Source organism: Callospermophilus lateralis, chromosome 2 (genome assembly GCF_048772815.1).
Source record: "Callospermophilus lateralis isolate mCalLat2 chromosome 2, mCalLat2.hap1, whole genome shotgun sequence".
Taxonomy (NCBI): domain Eukaryota; kingdom Metazoa; phylum Chordata; class Mammalia; order Rodentia; family Sciuridae; genus Callospermophilus; species Callospermophilus lateralis.
This window is the reverse complement of record NC_135306.1, coordinates 146,134,236-146,157,877: the sequence shown is the minus strand read 5'-3', so window position 1 is coordinate 146,157,877 and position 23,642 is coordinate 146,134,236. Positions and strand designations below refer to the sequence as shown.

Here is a 23,642-nt window from a genome sequence, read left to right as displayed (position 1 = left end):
AAGATGGCCTCCATTAGGACAGGTGTTTTAGATAGACTTTTAGGAAAATAGGAACTTGCCTGGCTCATGTGATGATGGGACTGACTTGGAACTAGGATGTGCCAGGCAAAAGGCACAGCACAAAGAAGTGGGGACTTGCAAAGGTGTACCTGATTTGGGAAAGGGCAAGGTATTTGAGTGAGGGCCAGCCCCCATAGGCAGTGAGTCCTCTACCCTAGAAGATGTGACTTGACCAGGACTCTACACAGCAGCTTCTAGATCCAGTATTCTCTACCTGCCCCAGAAATGGCTGAGGTCTCCAGGGAAGCGTGGGGAGAGGAGGTGGGCAGGTCAGAGAGCCCCTGACTCCCTGGGGTTTACTGTGTGCCAGGTTTTGAGCTTTACTTTGTCAGGACTCCTTCCAGAGAGGTAGGTATCATTACCCCATCTCACAGATGAGGAAACTGAGGCCCAGAAAGGTTGAGTCACTCAGCACTGGAGGGACAACAGCAGAAACTTGACCATGGCTCTTGAGCCCCACAACTGTTGGGCAGGGTATGACCCCACTTCCTGTCCCCTGCAGCTAGGCCGTCATGGACAAGATCCTGGAGGCGGTGGTGACCTCGTCATACCCTGCAAGCGTGAAGCAAGGGCTGGTGCGGCGCGTCCTGGAGGCGGCACGGCAGCCACTGGAGCGGGATCAGTGCCTGGCCCTGCTGGCCCTGGGCGCGCGCCTCTATGTGGGAGGCGCTGACGAGCTGCCGCGCCGCGTGGGCTGTCAGCTGCTGCACGTGGCCGGCCGCCATCACCCCGACGTCTTCGCCGAGTTCTTCAGCGCGCGCCGCGTGCTGCGCCTGTTGCAGGGTGGCGCGGGCCCGCCGGGTGCCCGCGCGCTGGCCTGTGTGCAGCTGGGCCTGCAGCTGCTGCCCGAGGGGCCCGCGGCTGAGGAGGTGTTCGCGCTGCTGCGGCGCGAGGTGCTGCGCACCGTGTGTGAGCGCCCGGGTCCCGCCGCCTGCGCGCAAGTGGCCCGGCTGCTGGCGCGGCACCCGCGCTGCGTGCCCGACGGCCCGCACCGCCTGCTCTTCTGCCAGCAGTTGGTGCGCTGCCTCGGCCGCTTCCGCTGCCCCGCGGAGGGCGAGGAGGGAGCGGTGGAGTTCCTGGAGCAGGCCCAGCAGGTGAGCGGGCTCCTGGCACAGCTGTGGCGCGCGCAGCCTGCCGCCATCCTGCCCTGCCTCAAGGAGCTGTTTGCAGTTATCTCCTGCACAGGTGCGTGTGCGGCGGGGGCCAGAGCACGGGCCCGCCGAGGTCCTGGATGGGTCCCGGGGCAGGTGGCTGTCTGTCTGTGTGGATGTCTGATGTTAGGCCGCACAGTAGCGCGGCATGTGTGTGCGAGGGGTGAGTGCACAGGTGGGGGATTGCGCTGTTACTTCACTTAGTTAGCAGTCCTGCCCGGAGCACCACTGTGGATCCTCTGCCATGGCGGGTGCTGGAAATGCAGGCAATAGTGGGCTGCCTGGTACACAGGATGACGAGCAGTGAAGCAAGAGGGAAGAATGGGCTAGAGGAAGCCACAGAATGATGGGTCATCAAGGCTTTTGGGTCAGGTGGGCTGCCTGGAAGTTAGGCTCTTGAACCTGGTCTTGAGAGATTGGCAGCACCTGGCAGCAAGGATGATGAGGTGAGGGTCTGGAGATCTTAAGAAGCTTGCAGGTGTACTGTAGAATCTTGACCCTTCATTGGCAGCTGTGGAACTGAATTCTAGTGCAAATGACTGAAAGAAGATCTTTGCCTTCCCAGGTTTTTTTTTTTTTTTTTTTTAATCTTAGGGCTAGACAGGGAAAGGAACTGGACTACACCAGGCAGGAAATGGAACCAAAGCTCCGTGTATAGCCAACACCTGGGCAATGAATTTGGATAACTCACCCATAGGCCGGTGTCTATATGCGTTTCCTCCCAAGTGCACCCACCCCTCCTATCTTTTCTGGCTAGTTCTAGTGTTATGCCTTCTAAAGGACTTGCCCCTGCACCACAGTTGGGGGTTAGTGCTTTGTCTTGGGGACAGGGCTGGGACCTGGCAAGGTGGTGAATGGTTGAGTGAGCAGCAATCCGAGGCTGTGATGCTGTAGGGGGAGAGGAGGTGGCCCTGATGTGCTGTTTTCAGAGGCCCAGCTTGTAGTTCCGCGGCAGCATGAGGGCAGGGAGTGGTGGGGAAGGGAAGAGGACTGCCTGCCTGGCTAAGCTCCGTCTATTTTCCTGTTCCAGAGGAGGAGCCGCCATCTAGCGCCCTGGCCAGTGTGGTCCAGCACCTCCCCTTGGAGCTCATGGATGGTGTGGTCCGGAACCTCAGCAATGATGACAGTGTGACGGACTCCCAGATGCTGACTGCTATCAGCAGGTGGGAAGCTGAGGGCTGGGCAGTGGGCAGGGCTAGGGCCCCTCCCTTTCTTCCTCCCACTGGGTGTGGATGCTGTGCTAGGTTGGGGGTTGGAGGCCAGGCCCTCATATTTGTTTAGTTACTCAACCGTTCTCCAGCCCTCTCTGTGCTTGGCCCTGGGCTGGATGTGAGGGACACAAAATCCTGCTATAATGATGCTGTCAGGCTAGGTACCAGCTGTGTGACTCTGGAAGTGCCAAGGAACTGTTTCCTCCTCTGTAAAAGTGGAGGTGGGTGGTGGTATGAGAAGTTGCCAGACTTCCAGGCTTCCGTGGGGCTGTATAAGCAGGTGAAAATAGCTGGGCATGGTGGTGCACTTCTGTAATCCCAGCTACTGGGGAGGCTGGGGCGGGAGGATCGCAAGTTCAAGGCCAGACTCAGCAACTTACTGAGACTGTCCCAAAATAAAAAATGGGTTGGAAATGTAGCTCAATGGTAGAGTACTTAGTATTGTAGCCCCCCAAACAACAACAGAGTACTTCATGACATGCTTTCTAAGTTTGGCAAATACCAACAACAGTCTGGTCCTTTTCAGCTCATTGAGCTCTTGTACATCCCTCCTCCCTCATTTGAATGTTGTCATACCTGTGATCTATCCTAACGGGCTTGTCTGGGAATCCCAGAGTATACTGCTGACTACTCAGACCCCAGGCACGTGGCTTGCCTCTTTCTGCCATTCTTCTCATGCCCATGTGCAGGCCCACCATCTCTGCAGGGCCTTCCTGGATTCCTTGTCACTAGAGGGTAGGAGCGTGGGCACTACTAGAGCCAAATTGCCCCAGATGCAATCCTGCCTCAACCACTTCTTGCTGGTGACTTTGCATAAGTAATCCAACCTATTTCAATTTACTCAGCTATAAAGTGGTATATAATTGAGCCTATCATAGAGTTTTTAGGATTAAATTGGATGAAATGACAGACATGTAAAGTGCCTAGAACAGTGCTATGGAAACTACTATTATAATTAGCATTACTGGGCTGGGGTTGTGGTTCAGTGGTAGAGCATTTGCCTAGGATGTGTGAAGCACTGGGTTCAATTCTCAGCACTGCATAAAAATAAATAAATGTCCATTGACAACTAAAATCATTAACATTACTTTCTTTGTTTTTTAAAAATATTATTCTAATTTGTTATACATGATAGCAGAATGCATTTCAATTCATAGTACACATATAGAGCACAATTTTTCATGTCTGGTTGTACACAAAGTAGGGTCTTTATACACTTTCTTTGTTCTTTATGGCACAGTCTGAGTATAAAATAACAAGCCTGCTGGGCACAGTGGCACACGCCTGTAATTCCAGCGGCTTGGGAAGCTGCAGCAGGAGGATCACAAGTTCAAAGCCAGCCTCAGCAAAAGTGAGGTGCTAAGCAACTCAGTGAGACCCTGTCTCTAAATAAAATACAAGATAGGACTGGGGATGTGGCTCAGTGGTCGAGTGCCCCTGAGTTCAATCCCCAGTACCCTCTGACAAAAAATTAAATAAGATAGATAAATAAATAAATAAAATAACAAGCCTAGTAGTGTTTTCCTGAGTGCCTTCTGCTTCAGCATTGAGCCTAACCCAAGGAGTGGCATCGTGAGGATCAGGTGAGATAATCCATATAAAGCAGAGCACGCCCTGTGCAGGCCGATGCTACTTGGTGTTGGCTTTTGTTACCTGCCTCACAGAATTGTCATATTGGTTGAAAGAGAGATCCTCCTCATTTTGTAGAGGAAGAAACTGAAGCCCAGAGAAGGGAAGTGTCTTGCTCTGGGTCACGTGGTGAGGGCCTGCTGGAGCCAGATCTTTAGTCCCAGAGGTGGCTGGAGGTCCCATTCCCCCACTGCAGCCCAGCCTGGAGGGGTGAGGTTTGGGGCACCGAGAGGCTCCTTTCCTGGTGGGGTGAGCCTCAGTCTGTGAGGTGTCTGTGCAGGGCTCATTTGCATTTTCTGAGAGTTGTCTCTTCACCTCACAGACCCCACAGCTGCCTTGTGCAGGTGTGGGTCCCTGGGAACTGAAGACATGGCTAGTCTCTGGGCTGCCCTCACTCCTGCACTTGGGCCTCACTTGTCCCTATGTCACCGTGACTCGCTCTTGCTAGGATGATCGACTGGGTGTCCTGGCCCTTGGGGAAGAACATTGACAAGTGGATCATTGCACTGCTGAAGGGCCTGGCCGCTGTGAAGAAGTTCAGCATCTTGATCGAGGTTTCACTTGCCAAAATCGAGAAGGTTGGTGGTCCCTGTCCCGGCCCAGGCTTGCAGTCTTTCCTTCTGGTCTCTTGCTGGGGCCGGGCAGATGTGGGAAGCGGAGTACTGAGGCTCCCACCCAAGCCCACTGTGTGACTTGGGCCAGTTCACTGCCCCTCTCTGGGCCTCCCATTCCCCCCATTGCTTGGTTCCTCTGATCGCCCACTGGAGTGAGGATGTCTTTGTCCATCCACCAGATTTCTAACTTTCTTGCTGCCTGTTTTGCTGTTTGTCAGTTCATGGGTCTGTGAGCACCTCCGTGTTCTTGCTCCTGTCTGGACTGCCACTTCAGCTCTGCCGTGTCTCAGTCCCCTCTCGGCCTGTGTTGCCCTTGGCCTTGGGTGGCCCAGGCCGGAGGACTCCTGATCAGGCCCTTTCTCCTAGGTCTTCTCCAAGCTGCTGTACCCCATTGTCCGGGGAGCCGCCTTGTCTGTCCTCAGGTACATGCTCCTGACTTTCCAGCATTCCCACGAGGCCTTCCACCTGGTAAGGGTCCCTGTCTGCTGCCCCAGGGTGGGTGGCCCTGTGTTCCCCTCCAGCCTGGAGGTGGGTGTTTTTCTCTGTTGGGGAGGAGGGGTGAAGCCTGATACCCCAGACCTTGAGGCCCTGGATGTTAGCACAGGGGCTGCTGGAAACCCACTGTACAGACAGGATGCCGAGGCCACAGCATTTGTGTGCCTTTTCCCTGGGCACACAGTAGAGTGCCAGAGCCTAGTATTCTTAGGCATGGGTCTGCCGGGCACAGAGCTGAAGATGGTATCACGTTCATTCATCCAATTCCTAGACAGAGTTTCTGCCAGTTTTTTTTCAGATGAAGAAAGGGAAGTTCAGGGAAGTTAAGTCATTTGTCCTGGCCACACAGCTGGTGACAGAACAGGGAAGCCAAATTGGTCTGATTCCCAACCCACTGTCCTTCCTATACCCCGTTGTCCCCCAGCACCCAGGTGGCCTGGCCTCTAGCTCGGGCCCTTCCTGTTGTCCTCATGGTCCTCCCTTGGCAGGGCTGCTGCCTCACTCTGCCTGTTTTCCCTGGGACCTGCATGTGGGGCCCCAGATTCTGGTGGCCCTGGTCAGGGCAGTGACACTTAACACTGCCCAGTTTGCTGCAGTGGGCTAAGCCAGAATTTGGGGGACTCAGGCTTGAGCCCTGGTCTGCCATTTACCTGATGTGGTGACCTTGGGCTGGACACTTAAGCTCAGAGCCTAGAATGGGGAAACCTTAGACAGGGGGAGGGGATTGGATAAGGTGATATTTGATTGGAGCCTGTCACATGTTGGGGGCTTGGCAAGAACATTTCCTTCCATCCTTCTTGGCTTCCTCCTTCCTGTGGCCCAACTTTGTCATGATATTATTTCAAACCCAAGGAGCTTGAAGATTGAAACCCCGTGGGTCAGGGGATACAATGGGCTTGGGACTTAGACCTGGCTTAGACACCAACCTCCGTAACCCACAGTGAAATGCTGGCAAATTCTGTAACCTCCCTGGGGCTGGGGGTGTAGCTCAGTGGTAGAGCACTTGTCTGGTATGTATAAGGCCCTGGGCTCAGTGCATAGCACTGCAAAGAAGTTTTTATTCCGTAGCCTGGAATTTCAGTGTCTGCATCTGTAGGATGCGGTGATTGTGGATACATAAAGTCACTGTGAAGATGAAGTGCTTGGCATGCAAATGTTTGCTGGAGGAAGGAGGGTGTTTGTCCCTAGAGGCTGTGCCCATGCTGTCGGGGCCCACCCAGCTGGCTGTGTGGTGGCCCCAGCATCACTTCCAGGCAGAGTAGCCCTGGTCGCTCAGGCCTTCAGGATCTCGGGGCAGGTCATTTAGCTGAGGCTAAACAACGGGGGCTTGGGCTCAGGCCTCCCTTCCACTGTGAGGGTATTTATCGTATTTCACAGAGGAAACTGAGGCACGAAGTCTTGGGGCGTGTTTCATACAAGGAATCGCCTGCCCGCAGAGCTCCCCCGTCTGGATGAAGGGGACAGTGATCATGTACCTCAAAGAGCTCTAGGTGCTTTCAGCCGGGACCACACTCCCGCTTCCCAGAGGTTAAATGGAACTTGACCTGGCTCCCCTCTGCTCTCACAGCTTCTCCCTCACATCCCCCCTATGGTGACCTCTCTGGTCAAGGAGGACTCGAACTCAGGGACCAGCTGCCTGGAGCAGCTGGCGGAGCTGGTCCACTGCATGGTGTTCAGGTTCCCGGGATTCCCAGACCTGTATGAGCCTGTCATGGAGGCCATCAAGGTGAGTCATGGTCCCCCCCTTGCCCCCCAGCCTGCTCTAGCTCTTGGGTTTTCCATGGGTTGGTGGCAGCTTCCTGTCATTTGATTCTTGGCTGTCTCCTGTCACTCCCTGGGCCAGTGTGTGCTTCGGGCACCCTGAGCTACCCACTGTTCCTCAGATGGGTCGTCCTGTCATGGCTACCCTGAGCCCTTGTTCTCCTGTGAACCTTTCCCCATCTGCTCGATTGCTTTGTCCTTTGAGCCTCTGCACAAGTGTCGCTCCCTCCTGAAGCCTTCCCTGTAACTCTATACCACCCTGCTACCAGGCTGGGCCAGGGCCTCTCTGGGCTCTTATGGCCCTGGTGCATGCTGTCACACATTGTCACTGTGTGTCTGTCCCCCACCAGTGTGAGCACTCCAGAGCAGGGTGGCCTTCTCTGTGCCAAACCAAGAGAGGACACGAGAATGAAGCAAATGGCCTCCTTTATTGAGGCCTCTCAGCCCAGAGCAGGTGACACACCTGTGTGTAAGGAAGGCTCATCTAAGAGCTTGCCATGTCCATGGGGGTGGTGCCAAGGAGGCAGAGATCCTCTCCATTTGAGAAGGAGGCTATGTGAAGAAAGGTTTCTCGGCTGTTGTGGTAGGTCTCTAGGGTCTGAGTGTCGCTAGCACTTGTAGGTAGTGCTGCACCGTCGGTGTTTTCCCACATAATTTTGTCTAATATTTACAAGAAACCTGTGAAGCAGATGATACCTCATAGATGAGGAAAATGAGGTTTGGAGAGGTTTGGGGATCCGTTGAGTCTCTGAGACAGCCAGAGCCCGGGATTGCTGAGGCCTTTCCCATGTCTGACACAGAGGCAGGCCCAGGTGTTGGGGAGGATGTCTGGGTTGGTGGCCCTTGTAGAACCTCTGCCCTTCGTACTGTAGCAATGACTCCAGATCCCCTGGAAAGTTCCCCCACAGAACATCTAGAAACACTTGTCAAGATATAACATCTTTTTTAATAAATAGGTAAGCTTGCAAGAAAGTAAGGGTGGGCGGATCCCTAGGAGCCAAAGAGGACTAGGAAACCGAATTCTGTCGTGGAGAGGGTGATGTTCTTTTGCCTTGCGGGGGGGCAGGACAGTAGAGGGTACGAGGTGAGATGGCCAACCTCAGCCACGAAGGGACTAGAGACGAGGCTTAGGGCCTGTTTTCAGTAGGGAGTTGGCCCTGTGCAGCTCACTGAAGGCCAGGAGAGGCTTTACTATTAATAATAAAAAAAAATCTGGAGAAATATACAAATGGTCCAAAATAAACATCAAGGAAACTTCTGGCTTGGTCTGGACTCTGGACTGGGGAAAAAACAGTTTTTACAACCAGCTGTCTGCTTTCATGTGGGTTTAGGGGTTCCAATTCAGGTCATTTTGGGGTTTGTAGGGCCCAATCTCAGATATTAACGTTAAAAGTATTCATAAATTCATACCCATGGGTTGCTTAGGAGACACAAACAAAAGTCATAAAATTCTATTGAAGATGAATCAATTTGGATTTTTTAATCCAAAATCACAAAATGGGGGCAGCCCACCAGGTCTGGGGGTAAGTTAATAAACCAAACCTTCTATCAATTTCTTGAATCTTCTGTTTTTGGGACACCACACGGGAGAGTGTTCTCATAGAGTGAACACGCAGTGGGTGGGGGGCTGCCTCCCCAGGGCGCAGGCTCCCTGCACTGGGGTGGGTACCGTGAGGAGATGGGACTCCTGTTTGTTGGGGATGCGCTGAGTTGGTGGGACTGTCAGCACCTGTTTTCTGCCAGACTGAGATTCCGGTGAGCAGGGGCCATGCTCTTTTGATCTTTTGCGCCCAGGGACTGGGAGTGAATGAGTAGAGTATCACTACAGTATGACTGTAGTGTCACACGTCTGGAATCCCAGTAACTTGGGAGGCTGAGGCAAGAGGATTTCAAGTTCAAGCCCAGCCTGGACAACTTAGTGAGACCCTGGCTCAAAATAAATATTTAAAAAAAAAAAAAAAAAAAAGGTGCAGCTCAGTGGTAGAGCGCCTCTGGGTTCAGTCCCCAGTACTGCAAAATGCCATGGAGAAGCCATGTGATCCAGTGGGAGGAGCGCTGTGGCTGTAAAGTAAGGGTGGACACAGGGAAGAGAGCTGGAGCTGCCTGGGGCATGAAGGAGACCTGAGAGGAGCGAGTCCCAAGTTTTGCAGGGATGGTCAAGGTGAATCTGCAGATCCCTGCTTTAGTAGGTGCAGGGAGTTAGGCTTCTAAAACAGGCAGATGGTGTAGGGATGCCCGGGAGATGCTTTCTGGAAAGCCTAATGGGAAGGGGGTGTTGGAGTTAGACCTGGGCCAGTGGAGACTGGCAGAAGGACACTCTAGGTGAGTCGGAGGGAAAGGCCCAGAGCAGGGAAACCTCTAAGTCCTATATGACAGTAATTGTGTGTGTGTGCGCGCGCGTGTGCGTGCGCGCCCGCACATGGGGCTGGGTGGGGATCACAAAGGTTGGCAGAGTCAGACCTTGAGAACAGGCTGAGGCACTGCTTAATCCAGTAGGTCTAGGCTTTTCAAACCTTCCACCAAGGATCTGCCCTCAGAGGAGGGGACTTAACCTACCCAGAGTAGTCTGACATGATCTCTTCCTCTGCGTCTTAAAGGCCTAAGTATATTCTTTGTAATTATAAACACTTATTTCAATGTAAACGTACTTTTTGTCCTTAAATATTAGCTGTGCCACATTTGTCCTGTGGCTTTGAGTACCCCTTGGTACAAGCCCATGTGAAGGGCGAGACAGCAGACGATACTTTAATAAAATTCTTTCTTGTGTGTTGTGCATGTATATTGTTTGTGCACATTTCCCTTTGTAAATAAGTTCTGGAAAGTTCTCTCATGTAGATGTGTTAGGTTATAGCAGTTTCTCTCGGAGATGTGTTCCTTGTCAGGGTGGTGGTGTATCTAATTCAGTATCACTTGGGATTTGAGAGTTATTTGGAAATTTTAATTTCCTAAGAGTATAAAGTTCTCTGGGAAAAATGGGCATGTTTGTATGGCTGTGTTTGCAGTCCTCCGTGCACGTCTGCATGTGGGATTCTGTCTGCCTTTCGTCCCTGTTCTTGTGTGGTGGGGGATTAGGTCAGGCTTAATAGGGAGGAAGCGGAAGATGCTGAGATTGTATCTACTGCTCTCCCCACTGGCTGCATTTTTTTTTTTTTTAATCATCTGTGAGAGGTGACTCACTAATCCTCTAAATTATCTGATAAATGATCCAAGGAAATGAGTGAGCAAAAGTGTTAAACCACAGCCAAGCAAGGCATTAGCCAGAGGACGTGCACTGTGGGGAGGGTTTGAGTGCTAAGGGTTTGAAGCCCTTTGGCGTCTTGGACAAATCTAGGGCCTTGTGCTTAGGAGCCAGAATATGCGTACAGCTGGAGCCACCCCTAAGAACACTTCTGAAGTCTATAGAGTCCCCCATGTGCTTGGGTGGGTTTCTTTATGTCATCGTTGGACCCTTTGCCTGGTGGTCTTCTGGTGTAGCTGTTTGACATAACAAAGATCAGTGAGGGGGACAGTGCCGGTGCCTGAGCCCACGGCTGGGCGCCCGGACTTCAGAGCCCAGGACCCTCTCACCATCCTGACTGGGCTCAGGTGCTGCGGTGACTAATGCTTTTCAAGGTGACTTAGCGAATCCAAAAGTGGAAGGTGAAGTGGGAACGTCACCGTGAGGAGCACTACAGAGCACAGGCTGCACGCTGATGTTAGGTGAGCAAACTGAGGCCCAGGAGGTCAACTGGCCGAGGCAGAGAGGCTTACTGACCATGGCCAGGCGGCTAGTTAGGATGAGTGCTAGGGCTAGACGTGAGGTCTCGATGCCCCTGGATCTGACCTGTGGGCACGTGTTGTCATTGCTCAGCCTGGCACAGCCTGGACTCTGCCAGGAACATGCTCACTCTTCACTCCTTCTGTGACCCTGAACAGTTCTTTTCTGTCTGAACCCTAGTTTTTTCGTCTTCTAAATGGGGATGTGCTACCTGGAGGCAGTTGTCACTGAAAGATTCTGTAGAAGTCCATGCATCAAAATGAAAGCCTGACACATGTGTGAGCAAGGACTGTCCATACCGTCTCTGGAACGCCTCCAAGTGGTGTGCTTGGGAGGTGCCGGAGCAGGCTGCAGCCTGGGAAGGCTTCCCAGGGGAGGTGCCCACTGTGCAGCCTGCTTATTCCCTCCTCAGGACCTCCACGTTCCCAATGAGGACCGCATCAAGCAGCTGCTGGGGCAGGATGCCTGGACCTCGCAGAAGAGTGAGCTGGCTGGCTTCTACCCCCGGCTCATGGCCAAGTCAGACACGGGCAAGATTGGTTTAATCAACCTGGGAAACACGTGCTACGTGAACAGCATCCTCCAGGCCTTGTTCATGGCATCTGAGTAGGTGCTGCTTTTGAATTCCTTGTGTGCCCTTCTCCCCTTTGGGCTCTCTGGTGAAGGGTGGGGGTGAGCCTTGCTTTGCATTGTTTGTGTGACTCTCTGAGGTCTGCGGCCAGAGGGCCCCAGGCTGTCGTGGTGGCAGTAGGTGTTGAGCGTGGACAGGAACCACAGGTGGGCTGCAGCGGGAGGGGCTGCTCTGGGCTGGCTGGTACCACTGGCTCTTCTCCTAGAGTTCTGGGGGTGCAGTGTGTCTTTAGATTGGGACTCCCACTCACTCTCCTGCTTTTAATGAAATAAGCATAGTCTTAGTTGTCTGTGGCCATTTTATGGGTTTCATGGATTGCTTAAAAATTACTCCACGTTTCAGCTTGGATTCAGCGAGAGGAAGCTTGGGTTCTGATATTACAGTGATCTCAGGTCAATTTTTTCTCTGAGCTTCAGGTTCAGGGGAAGGAAGCTGGAGCTGGTCTCTAAGGCTTCCTTAGGCACTGCTGCTTGTTCTTCTCAGACTGCCTGGTGAGGGACTAGTTTTGTTGTTCTGATACCAAGACCATTGCTGTGTCCTGACCTCAGACACTCTAGGCCGAGTTGTTCACCATCTCCTCCCTGGCCTCTGGCCTCACCTGGTATGTGCAGACCATTATTTCTGTAAAATAATGACTTGCCAGATACGTGATCATGTGCTTCTATGATCATAGTCGTGTTAAAATGCTGCACAAGCTGGGTGTGGTGACACATGCTTCTAATACCAGCTGCTCAAGAGGCTGAGGCAGGAGAATCACAAGTTTGAGGCCAGCTTTGAACCTAGGGAGATCCTGCCTCAAAATTTAAAAAGGGCTGGGGACATAGCTCAGTGGAGGAACATGTGCCTAGCATGTGTGAGATCCTGGGTTTGAGCCCTGGTCCTGCAGTGCTTTGAGTCATGCTGCTCTGTGCAGTGGCTGGGTGGGACAATGTGACTGATCTGCCCAGAGATGCTTGTGAGAACCAAAGCCAAGCTGCACCTCAGAAGTTGGCTTGTTCCAGGGACAGAGGCTGTCGGGAGGGCTCCACCTGTTCTCATAAGATCACCCCTGTCACTGAGAGCCAGTCTGCCCCTGTGGTGTCCTCTTCTTTCAGCACATCCCTCACACTGACCCTCCCTCCTCCTTCATTTGAAGGCAGGAGAGTAACTCGGGATGGCAGGGCCTGGAGGAGTGGGTGGCAGGGCTGAAGTGGGGACCAGTCCTGTTCTGGACGGGTGTGGATGGCATTTCCTGGGGGAAGTAACCGGTTAGCAGAGTGTCCGACTGGCTGGGAGGATGGTGGCATGGACACTGGGGCACATTGGAGTCCCAACCTTGGAACACTGGAATGTTTGACTCCTGGAGTCGTGGGGTGTCAGAGCCGGAGGGGACTGCAGGGATGGGTGGCCTTGTTGTGTCCTTTGTTGTCATACTAAGACCACTGCTGTGTCCTGACCTCAGACACTCTAGGCCGAGTTGTTCACCATCTCTTCCCCAGCCTCTGGCCTCACCTGGAGCTGGAACCGTCCATCTGGAGGCTCTGGGTTGCCCGCTGTGTGGTGAGTGGAGGCTCCAGGGCCCTCGGCTCACCTGGGTGCTCCTGCTTTGTTTTGAAGCTTTCGACACTGTGTGCTCCGCCTGACTGAGAACAACTCGCAGCCCTTGATGACCAAGCTGCAGTGGCTCTTTGCCTTCTTGGAGCACAGCCAGGTGTGCGAAGGGCCCAGCGGGCTGGGGCGGGGCGGGTTGGGGCGGGGAGGTGCCCCCAGGCCCTGCAGTGCTGCCCTCCTGGCTCTGGGACCTGCCTGCATCTGGCTGCATCTGGCTTTGTGAGCTCCCGCTGTGAGTACCTGAGCCCCTTCTAGTCTGGCCCAGGTTCATGGTCAAAGTCACTGGGAAGGAGGTGTCTGCCTGGCAGGAGTGGCTCCTGGAGCCACGCAGCTGCTTGCATTAAGGTGTGCTTCCTTCATCTACTGCCATTTGTGAGCACCTGTGTTGCCAGGTACCCTGAGGGCTATTGAAAGTACTAAGTTAAACAGAGCAAATATTGTCTGCCCTCATGGAACCTAAATCCCAAGGCCGGGGATTCTGCATGGCTCTGTGGGCACAGGGATGAGGAAGCCTCATCGGAGCTGTGGGCAGAGGGACCTGCACGGGACAGTTGAAGGGAAGGGAAGGACAGGGAAGAGAAGTGTGGCATGTGTGGACAGGGAGAGGGGTTAATGATGGAGAAGATGGTGTTGGGAAGGTGTCACAGACAAGGCCACACTGCACTGAGGTCTCATTTTGACAGGGGCGAGGGGTGCTCTAGGCAGCACGGGAGGCAGGCATAGGACCAAGCAGGTGTGAGAGGGAAGAGCAGATCCCCAGAGGAGAGGGGATCTCCAAGATCCTGTCTCCTGCTTGAGTCGTGGATCTGTGGGCTGGGACAGGTGAGGGACAGCTAGGAAACAGAAGGACTTGAGAGGAGGCCGGGATGTTTGAAACGGAGTCCTGGGAGCCCTCAGGCCTAATGTGCAGCAGAAATGGTGGGCATGTGACTGGTGGCTTCTGGCTTCACTTTCCCCTTCCTTGTCTTAGAGGCCGGCTATTTCCCCTGAGAACTTCCTCTCTGCGTCCTGGACACCCTGGTTCAGCCCTGGCACCCAGCAGGACTGTTCGGAGTACCTAAAGTACCTGCTGGATAGGTAAGGGAGGCCAGGGCCCTGGTTCCCGTTGGGTCCAGAGAAGGTTGTGGGGGAGACTCCTCCCCTACCAGCTGGGTGGCATCTTCCTGGAAAGGGAGCTGGCTTCCACTTGTGGCAGGCAGGGAAGGTGTGCACCAAGGACATGGGCCAGGCCTCAGTGTTGGAATCTGGAGAAGCCGCACTGCATGGTGGTCTCCGAGGGTTGGGGTGTGTGTGCATGTTGTGCTGTGCTGGCCTGAGTGTGTGACACCTAGGTTGGGCACGACTTTCCGTGGTGTCTGTGTGCCTGCATGCAGGTGAGTCTGTGTGGTGTGCTGGCTCTGTGCCCGTGCACAGGTATGTTAAGTGTGCCATTTTGTAAGCATGTGTCCCCCGGACAGACTCCTGCATTTGTCCATCAATCCTATGGTCGTGGTCAGGGTGGCTGGGCGGGAAGACGGGTGCACTGCAGGTGTGCAGACGCAGACCCCGTGCTGTCGCCTGCCCCAGGCTGCACGAAGAAGAGAAAACCGGGACGCGGATCTGCCAGAAGCTCAAGCAGTCCAGCTTGCCCTCCCCGCCCGAGGAGCCCCCTAGCCCCAGCTCAACCTCTGTGGAGAAAATGTTTGGAGGCAAGATTGTGACCCGGATATGCTGCCTCCACTGCCTCAACGTCTCCTCCCGGGAGGAGGCCTTCACGGACCTCTCTCTTGCCTTCCCTCCTCCCGAGCGCTGTCGCCGGCGCCGCCTGGGCTCGGTGATGCTCCCTGCAGAAGACGTGGGAGCCCCGGTTCCCAGCAGGGCGGGTCCCCGGAGGCAAAGGAAACACTGCATCACCGGGGACGCACCTCCCGCCGTGTTGGACATCGGAGGCCTGGGCTCCCCGGGAGCTGGTGGGCAGAGTGGCCGGGAGGAGAAGGCGGAGAGGGAGGAGGAAGGGAAGGAGGGGAAAGAGGAAGAAGGAGGAAAGGAAGAGGAGGAGGGGACGCTGGAGAAGGAGGAAGGGGAGAAAGAGAAGGAAGAGGAGGAGAAGGGAGGAGAAGAGGAGAAGGAGGAGGAGAAGGAGAAGGAGGCCGATCCCGAGGAGAAGGAGGAGGACAGCTTGGGACCCGGGACCCACAGGGATCCCGCCCCCGCCCCGGAGCCCACGTGCGGCCCCGAGGGCTCCCGCTCTGTCTTGGACCTCGTCAACTATTTCCTGTCCCCCGAGAGGCTGACCGCAGAGAACCGCTACTACTGCGAGTCGTGCGCCTCCCTGCAGGACGCCGAGAAGGTGGTGGAGCTGAGCCAGGGCCCGCGCTACCTCGTGCTCACGCTGCTGCGCTTCTCCTTCGACCTGCGCACCATGCGGCGCCGCAAGATCCTGGACGACGTCACCATTCCCCTCCTGCTCCGCCTGCCGCTGGCTGGTGGCCAGGGCCAGGCCTATGACCTGTGCAGTGTTGTGGTGCACTCCGGGGTGTCCTCGGAGAGTGGCCACTACTACTGCTACGCCCGGGAGGGCGCTGCCCGCCCGGCCCCGCCTCTGGGAACTGCTGACAGGCCGGAGCCTGAGAACCAGTGGTACCTGTTCAATGACACGCGGGTGTCCTTTTCCTCCTTCGAGTCTGTCAGCAACGTCACCTCCTTCTTCCCCAAGGACACAGCCTATGTGCTCTTTTACCGCCAGCGGCCTGGGGAGGTGCCTGAGGCTGAACTGGGCTCTCCCAGAGCCCGAGCAGAGCCCACCCTCCACAAGGACTTGATGGAAGCTATTTCCAAAGACAACATCCTCTACCTGCAGGTGAGCGGACCCCGGGTCTCTGCTGTGATCTGGGTGGTGGGGTCCAGTCTCAGTACAGCCCCCAGCTTGGATCAGTCCTTGGTTATCTCTTTGAGTTGCTTCCTTTTCTCTATTTTTTGTGGCTCTGGGGATCAAACCCAGGGCCTCACACATACTTTGAAAGAGTCCTGCCACTGCGCTGCACCCAGCTGCTTCCTTCTTAAAACCCATCCACCGTCCATCACTCAGGACCAGGAACGCCAATGGCCCTGACAGATCCCTTCCTTCAGAGAAGCAGATGTTAAATAATTGATTTTGCAGTTGTTAGGACGCTGAAAGAGCTGTCTGGTAGTAGAGTCAGTGGGCAGGGAATGCCACTGGGAGCTTTTGGAGGGGCCACCTACCTGTGACCTCCATATATAACATTTTCTGATTTTCTTCAGAGTGGAGAGTAGCATCAATATTCAGCAACAGGGACAGCAAGGGCTTTGACCGATAGGACAGGCACTAGCCATGATGGCCAGAGCAGTCACCCCAGGGCCTTCAGATCCTGCATCTAGAGTTGGTGTTTTGTAGGAGACTCTGGGGGGAGACAGTGCGGTAGTGAGGGAACTGTGGAGCTGATCTCATTTTGGCAGGAGGAGGAACTTGCTTATGGGCAGACACTGCTCATGCCTTGAGAGGTAATCATTTGGACCCCTGTGGTCAGGAAGCCTATGGACAAGTTCCCAAGTGGTGTGACATGACAGGTCCCTGAACTTTCTGCTTCCACATCAGGCCATTGTCAGCTAGTCTAGTATAAATTCAAGTCCCTTCCTTCAAGGGACTGGAATTTTTACTGAGAGGAGGTGGTGGGGGAGGGGAGGATTCTGAAGCCTAGATCTAGGGTAGATCTAGGGTAGAAGGGTCTGCCTCACCTATCTTGCTCCAAGACAGAAGCTGTGCTTCCTCTGTGGCCTGGCCCTGGAGACCCAGAAGGGATACTCTGGTGTGGGTGGCACTGGGAGGGGAGTAAAGGAGGATCTGGCAGTAGGGGTCTGATTTTTAAGTGACTCCCTCACCCTCACCTGTGTTCTCAGGAGCAGGAGAAGGAGGCCCGCAGCAGGGCGGCCTACATCTCGGCCCTCCCTGCCTCTCCGCACTGGGGCAGGGGCTTTGATGAAGACAAGGATGAGGATGAAGGCTCTTCAGGGGGCTGCAACCCTGCAGGTGGCAATGGAGGTGACTTCCACAGACTGGTCTTCTGAAGTGAAACTTTCCCCAGCCTGCTCCTTCGTGCAGGGGCACCACAGCCAACCTCAGGGGGCCTCGAGCACCTCCTTCTGGGAGCCAGGTGGGGTCTGAGGGTGGTGGAAGCCCAGGGCTGAAATGGGCCCTTCCAAGGGCAGGAAGGATGGAGAGGGAGCTTCTAGGATGTTGGCCCTGAGCTGAAGGGTACAAGAAACCCAAATATGGAGGGGATCCCTGACCCCCTTAAACTGGGCCCTCAGACCCTGGTACTGGGATCAGTTCCATTAAGATTTTACACCCAAGTGTCCTGGTTCACTTGGAGCAGCTTGGATGGACGCACGCTGGGCTTTGCCTCCCCCACTTCCCTGCAGGCCCCATCCTAGAGACCCTGAGCTGGCCCTGGAGCCAGGGCCGAGCTTCTGCTCAAGCGTCCTGCCGTCCAGTAGCATTTAGCACTTCTCTTCCAGCTCTTGCTCAATAAGATAAAAAGCACAGTGGGATCCAAGCCCTTGCACCAAGAAAGGGGCTGCTTGTTGCCTCTGGCTGCCTGCCTTGTTTCTCTAAGGGGTTTCAGAGGCGAGGCTTGGGGTGCCTTTGGGGGACACCTGCACTGACTGTACTTTTTTGAGGAGAGTAGATGGCAAAGCAGCATGGCACAGGATCAGATGAAGGATCTCCCTGGCCTCACTCCATTAGCTGTCCCCCTATACAGCACTAAAGGAGAGAGAGACCCTCCCCCAGTGTCCCCCAGCCTGCCTCAGTGCCTGTGATGCCACCATTTGTATTTCCCTCCTGGTTAAGGCTGAGAATTCTTATTTTATTGCAAAGATGTTTTCTTGTCAGGAAGCCATCAACAGTTCTGAGGAAGCTGGCTGGCTCGGCTCCTCGGATCAGCGGGCCACGTGAGGGCTGGGCGGGGGGCACTATGAAGCAGATAGGCCTCACTGTGCCCTGACGCTGCTCTAGCCCCTTCTAAATGGAGACAAATGATTCATGTTCTCAAACAGGAATAAAACTAGGTTCTCTGAAGCCTGTGAAAGATGTTGTTCTTCCCATCTCAGGAGCCTTGCCGTGATGTCTGTTGTGCCCTTGGTTTTCTCACTGTGCCCAGGTAGTAACTTGGGCTCCTGGTTGGTAAGGTGAGGCTCTGCCCCTGCCCCTGGTGACTTGTGGGATGCGGCATGGAAGTGAAAGCCCTCAGTGCAGAAATGCCACCACTGGGAGAACCCAGAGGGCAGAGCTGGGATTAGGTACAAGAACAGAACAAGATGAGGGGTGTTCAATCTCTCCCAGTTCCACAAAAAAAAAAAAAAAAGAAAAATATTGAGGTGCTGTTAGAAGGAAGGGTCACTGGTTGGAGGTGCCCAGTGGGATGCTATTTGGGGAACTCGCTTATCAGGTGGGCCTGGAACCCCAACGTCTGGAGACTTTACAGACCCCTAGAACTCTGGGTTGCCCAGAAACATCTGTTGCCGATATTATATTCCTTCCCTCTGAGAAGCTGAACTAACAAAAGGCAGCTCCCTCCAGGGCTCATCCTTTCCTTGGAGCTGGAGAGGGACATAGGAATGGCTGTGTGTACAGGGCCACTTTCCACCAATCCTGCCTGTCTCCTTTAGGAGAAGAAAGATGCAGGAAAGGCAGGGACAGAGGTGGTGCAGGGGTATGACCAGGGGTTTCATGGACTGCTGGTAGAGAAGTTGTTGTGGTCCAGATGTCGGACTCTGGACATGAGAGACCTGTGTAAGCAGGTCACAAGAGACACAATAATGGAGGACTTCCAGGAAAGGTGAATTGGCAGATGCCTCTTTACCCTGAGGTACAGAGGATTCATTCTTGCCCCCTAGCCAAGAAAAGTCCCTAATGAGATGCTGGGGTTGTAGCTCAGCTTAGTGGTAGAGCGCTTGCCTGGCAGGTGTGAGACCCTGGGTTCAATCCTCAGCACCACATAAAAATAAAAGAGATATTTTAAAAAGTCCCTAATTATTCCCAATGAAAATGGAGCAGCCCAGCACAGGCCTTCCTGGGATCATTCAAGAAATGACTGTGGGGCTGGGGATGTGGCTCAAGCGGTGGCACGCTTGCTTGGCATGCGTGCGGCCCGGGTTCGATCCTCAACACCACATACAAAGAAAGATGTTGTGTCCGCTGAAAACTAAAAACTAAAAAATTAAAATTTCTCTCTCTCTCTCTTTAAAAAAAAAAAAAGAAATGACTGTGATGATTCTGAAACGCTTTTTCCGCTTCGGTACTTGGATTGCACCTAGGGGTATTCTACTATTCAGATACATCTTTTGAGTCAGGGTCTTGCTAAGTTGCTGAGGCTGGCCTCAAACTTGCAATCCTCTGCTTCAGTTTCCTGCGTTGCTAGGATTACAGGTGTGCACCATTGCACGTGGCTGAAACTCTTGGGGAAGGTGTGTTCATGCCTAGGTAGGGCAGCTATGTGTCCACCACTTGCCTTAAGCTGGCATTTGAGTGAATATTGCTCCCCTCCCCAACCCCTCAGACAAGCAGTCCTCTCTGGGTTGCATTTCTAAAGGACTTTATTGTTGTCCTGCTCCAATACCACAGTAAAAAGGGACCTGCAAGCTCCAGGCCTGTACCATGTGTCACCACAGCAAAAACACAGCCCAATTGAACACGTTTCCCACCCCACCCCCAGACCTGCTCACAAGATAAATACGTGTTACAATTTTTTTAAAAAAACAGAATAAATTAATAACTTAAGTGATTAGGCACCAACAGTGATTTGAAAATTAAATGTCAATTTTAAATGGTAACAAGACAAGAAGACTGGGCTGCCTTGGGCCCAGTTTTTCTTCCTAACAACAAATAGTGACAATTCTGTGCGAAATGATTCTAAGTTTCAAGATACAAGTAGCCAACAAATTACACAAGAACACACATCACCAGATATCATACGACAGCATGACCCTCTACAGTCCCTTCTACAGGTAGTTTGCTGGTCCCAGGCCCCAAAGAACTTAGCGAGTCCCCAGAAGATGGCCCATGAGGACGCCTCAGTCCCCAGCACTTTTGCAGCTGAGGGCTGGGAAGGGAAGGAAGAGCTGCCTTCCAAAGTCCCGCATTCCTCCAGAGCTCTGTCAAAGGGGTGGGGGGAGGGGACACAGTTTGGGGCTGAGGCCAGAGCTTGGTGGCAGGTAAAGGGGACAAAGGCAGAACAGAACTGAGCCTGAAAACTTGAGAATGGTTGTGCTTCTGTTCTAAGAATGGGGCTTATTTTAATGATCTGAAATGTAGAAGTCACCAAAATCAAGCTAGAGAGGGGACTGAGTGAGCTGGCTAACACTCTGGGTGCTAACCCAGGCCCTTGAGAGAGGTTGCTGAGCAGAGAGCGCCCCTTAAAGCCTCTTCCACAGCCCAGCTGCTTCGGGACCATCTGACCAATCAGCCCTTCTCACAGATGGTCCCAAGGAGCTACCACCTCCCTCTTTGTTCCCGCTCAACTTTTCTTTAACCTTGCAGTTATGAAGCTGGAGGTGGGTGAAGAAGGTTCCTTTGGAGAGCCCTGGCTGTTAGGGGAGAGGTATCCCCATTCTGGGGTCTCACCAGGAGGTGAACTTTGACCCTGGGTAGGCCAAAGGACCAGTTCTTTTAAACTGAGTTGACTTCCTCTTTTGGGGGGTGCAAAATGGGTATGTGTTAGATGTGGCTGGTTGTTTGGGGCTTGTGAGACAGAGCTCTGCTCTCCACAGGCTCATCTCCTCTAGTCCTTTCTTCTTTATCCGTCCTTCCACCCTGAGGGCTTGGGTGGTCACAGGAACAGAGAGCTGGAAGCCCTGTGTAAGACTAACTAGCTCCGAACACTGAAGTCTCTAAAGACTCCAACAAGTTCCACCCATATCAGGGCACATTCAGAACATGGTAACAATTTTATGGCACTCTGGGGTCAGTGGTGGGGGGGCACCAGTTAAAACCTCAGCCATATGGGACCCCTGTAGAGAGCCTTAAGGGGACAGTCAGTGTGCAGAGTGAACCAGCACCCTGCAAACCCTGCTTGGTGTAGCCACAGCCACCATTTAACCATGGGACATTGAGACATGGCCTCTGCACTTCTGAGGTCTGTACTCGCCCTCCAAGTTCTTTTGCTCTCAAAGCGTAAGTTTTTCCAAATCTCTCCTTCCTGCTCCCTCCATTTTTTTCTCTTAAACTCCTCATCTTCCTAGAGTTACCTTCCATGGCTGCATCCGCTCCCAACTCTGGCCTTGGCCCCTTGAGAAGTGGTGTTCATTTCCTTAGCACTTCATGAGTATTTGCATCTGTCTTGTGTCCTTGTCCTTTCTCATTGATTGTGACCTTCTCAAGTTCAGGGACCCAAATTATCCTTGAGTTGCCTTCAACTAACACCAGGAGAAGAGCTACTGTTGAGGAAAAGACAGCTCCCAGGCTGGGACTTCCTAGAGAAGGGCCAGGCCATTGGTCTGGTGAGGTGTGCGTGCTCTTAGGAGCTAAGGGGTGAGTGGTTCCACCTGCATCAAGCATGGTGGGAAGTCATACTTTTGGAGGAGTAAGGTCTGTTTACCCTGGGGCAAAATGAAGTGTCTGGTCTGTCCTGTTGCCTCTAAAACTTGAAAATTTGGTCAATAACTTTCAACATAAGAAATTTAGATTCTTCCCTACTTAATCCACCATCCTTGGTCCTAGGAATGCCCTTGTTCAAGGGATCATTCCTTCACTTTCTCACTTTCTAGTCCATCCTGAACCCCCACTTGCTGCCCTGGGCTCTTCACTGGGCCCTGGGGATGCGTTTCCTCACTTGCTGCACGGCCTACACCTGCCTCCCTTCATCAGGTTACCTCTGCGCCCTCCCAGTTCCCAGAAACTCACTTGCTGCACCATCCCCTCTGAAGTGTCCCTGCACTGCCCCATGCCTGGCACATCCTTGCCCCAGGGTTCCCCTCAACCCCTGCATCACCTCCACTGCATCCCCTCCCTCACCCCCTTACCATGCTGGTTGCCCCGCTCAGCCCAGGCCTTCTCCTGCAGAGTGCTCAGGAAGGACTGCTCTCTGTCCCAGAGTGGCCCTGCAACACCAGAGTTCCAGGGCCCTGACTGCCCCGTGTCCTTGCCATGCTAAGCTCTGTTCTTGGTGTTCCTGGTTGTCCATCATTACCAGTTTTCCCTTCCTTTTGTCTCTTAGCCTTCTGTGTCCCCCATTCTCAAGCAGTAGGTCTATGTGGCTTTGGCTTGAAACTGGGGACCCTGGTAGGTATCAACTGCCCTTCTTTTTGGGGATCCAGTTCCTTTGCCCTCAAGATTACCTCTGACCTTTGTCTCAACTAATTTAATCTTTTGGCAGCCTTGCCTCTCGCCTGTTGAGAAAAACAGGAATAAGAAAGTTCACATCCACTTTGGTCTGCTGGTCCTTGGCTCCCTGGGTTGTCCTCTTCTGGGACTGAAGAGAGGTAGCCCAGAGGACAATGAAAGGGGGTGGAGGGCTGTGACTGACAGGAGGTGTTAAGTCTGGCTCAGAGTCCCAGCCCTCCCTCCAAGCATTCAGTAGACAGGTCTCCAGGCCAGGAAGAGGTTTTTTTTGGCAACAGCTCCTAACTAAGGTGGGTGGAGGCACAGCCAGTATTGATAAAAGTCACAGGTGGAACCCAAGTGGGCAGAGAAAGTGCCCCCATCAGGGCCTCACCTCCCAGGGGAAGGGTCAGGGTCCCTGATGTCAAGTGCTTTGAAGGCCAAGAGTGGCAGAGTGGAGGGGCAGGGAGGGAGCTGGGAGAGGAGGGAGACGGGAGGAGCCAGCTCTGGGCATCTGCCTCCCGGGCCCTCTCTGGGCTTGGTGGACCCCACATCACAGCTTGGCGCCCTTGGAAGGCTCCGAGGACTGCCGCACATCTGTCCACTCCTGCATGGTGTTCTGCAGAGCTTGGGTCTTTTCCTTATCCACCTGGACATAGTCCACCTTTTCGTCTGATGTAACAGATGACGTGGATGGCTGAGGGAACAAAGTAGGAGTGACTGTGAGTCACCAGTAAGGTGGGGTCTTCCCAAGCAGGGTCAAGGGGAGGGGAGGAGAGATGGCCTTTGCTGCTACTTTGACCAGACTCAAGAACTTGCCATCTTTCTCAGTGTGGGCTTTATAGTTGCAGGTCCTTGTGGACTGACTTCCTGTCAGACACAACAACCTTGCTAGCCCTTCCTTCCCACCAAGGCTCGGGAGGACCCAGGCCTTCTCTTGGAATTGGTAGAAGGGTTTAGGTCTTCATCCTCCCCTCCACTTCCCTCTGGCCACTCTTCCAAGGGGAGTGTGCTGAGTGTCAGTAAGCTCAGCTCTAGGGCTTTAGGTGTGTCCCCTTGATGATCCCTCACAAGGGCCTGTGAGGGATCCTGCATTGAGGTGGACCCCCACCCCCCACTGCGTAGACAGGGTGGCTGGGTGCTTCCGGGGAGGTTTTCCTAGGCCTGGAGGTCCTTTCCAAAGGCTGCTTTATCACTGGTAGGGTTCTGGGCCCCACCCAATGAATTCACAAAGAAGAGCTCAGGACAGGAGGCAGGATCTCTGTGTCTCCAATCTGTTACTGATTCACTCTGTAACCTTGAAAAACTCGGGTCTGTGTGTACTATCGTGTACCCATGTCTGCTGCAAAGGGATGGCCTGACTGATGTTCTGTATCAGAGGGGATCTGTGCCCTGAGAAAGCACAGGAGCCTCAGAGAGCCCCACCT

At 53.8% G+C, this 23,642-nt stretch overlaps 2 protein-coding genes across 3 annotated transcripts in view; one reads left to right on the top strand and one right to left on the bottom strand.

Moving 5' to 3' along the window:
- The first annotated feature begins 572 nt into the window (after window positions 1-572).
- Usp35 (ubiquitin specific peptidase 35) lies at window positions 573-17,976 on the top strand. Its single transcript, XM_076843929.2, has 10 exons — window positions 573-1,245; window positions 2,242-2,374; window positions 4,500-4,629; window positions 5,032-5,133; window positions 6,728-6,886; window positions 11,091-11,284; window positions 12,906-12,999; window positions 13,870-13,976; window positions 14,466-15,738; window positions 16,797-17,976. Exons 1-10 carry the CDS (start codon window positions 573-575, stop codon window positions 16,962-16,964), a joined length of 3,033 nt encoding a protein of 1,010 aa, XP_076700044.2. The 3' UTR covers window positions 16,965-17,976.
- A 1,499-nt stretch (window positions 17,977-19,475) lies between these two features.
- Gab2 (GRB2 associated binding protein 2) overlaps window positions 19,476-23,642 on the bottom strand; it is a 181,312-nt gene continuing 177,145 nt past the window's right edge. For both annotated transcript variants that reach the window (XM_076846583.2, XM_076846584.2), the window contains exon 10: window positions 19,476-22,912. In XM_076846583.2, coding sequence (XP_076702698.2) covers window positions 22,769-22,912 — 144 coding nt within the window. In that variant the 3' untranslated portion in view covers window positions 19,476-22,768. The remainder of the gene's footprint in view (window positions 22,913-23,642) is intronic.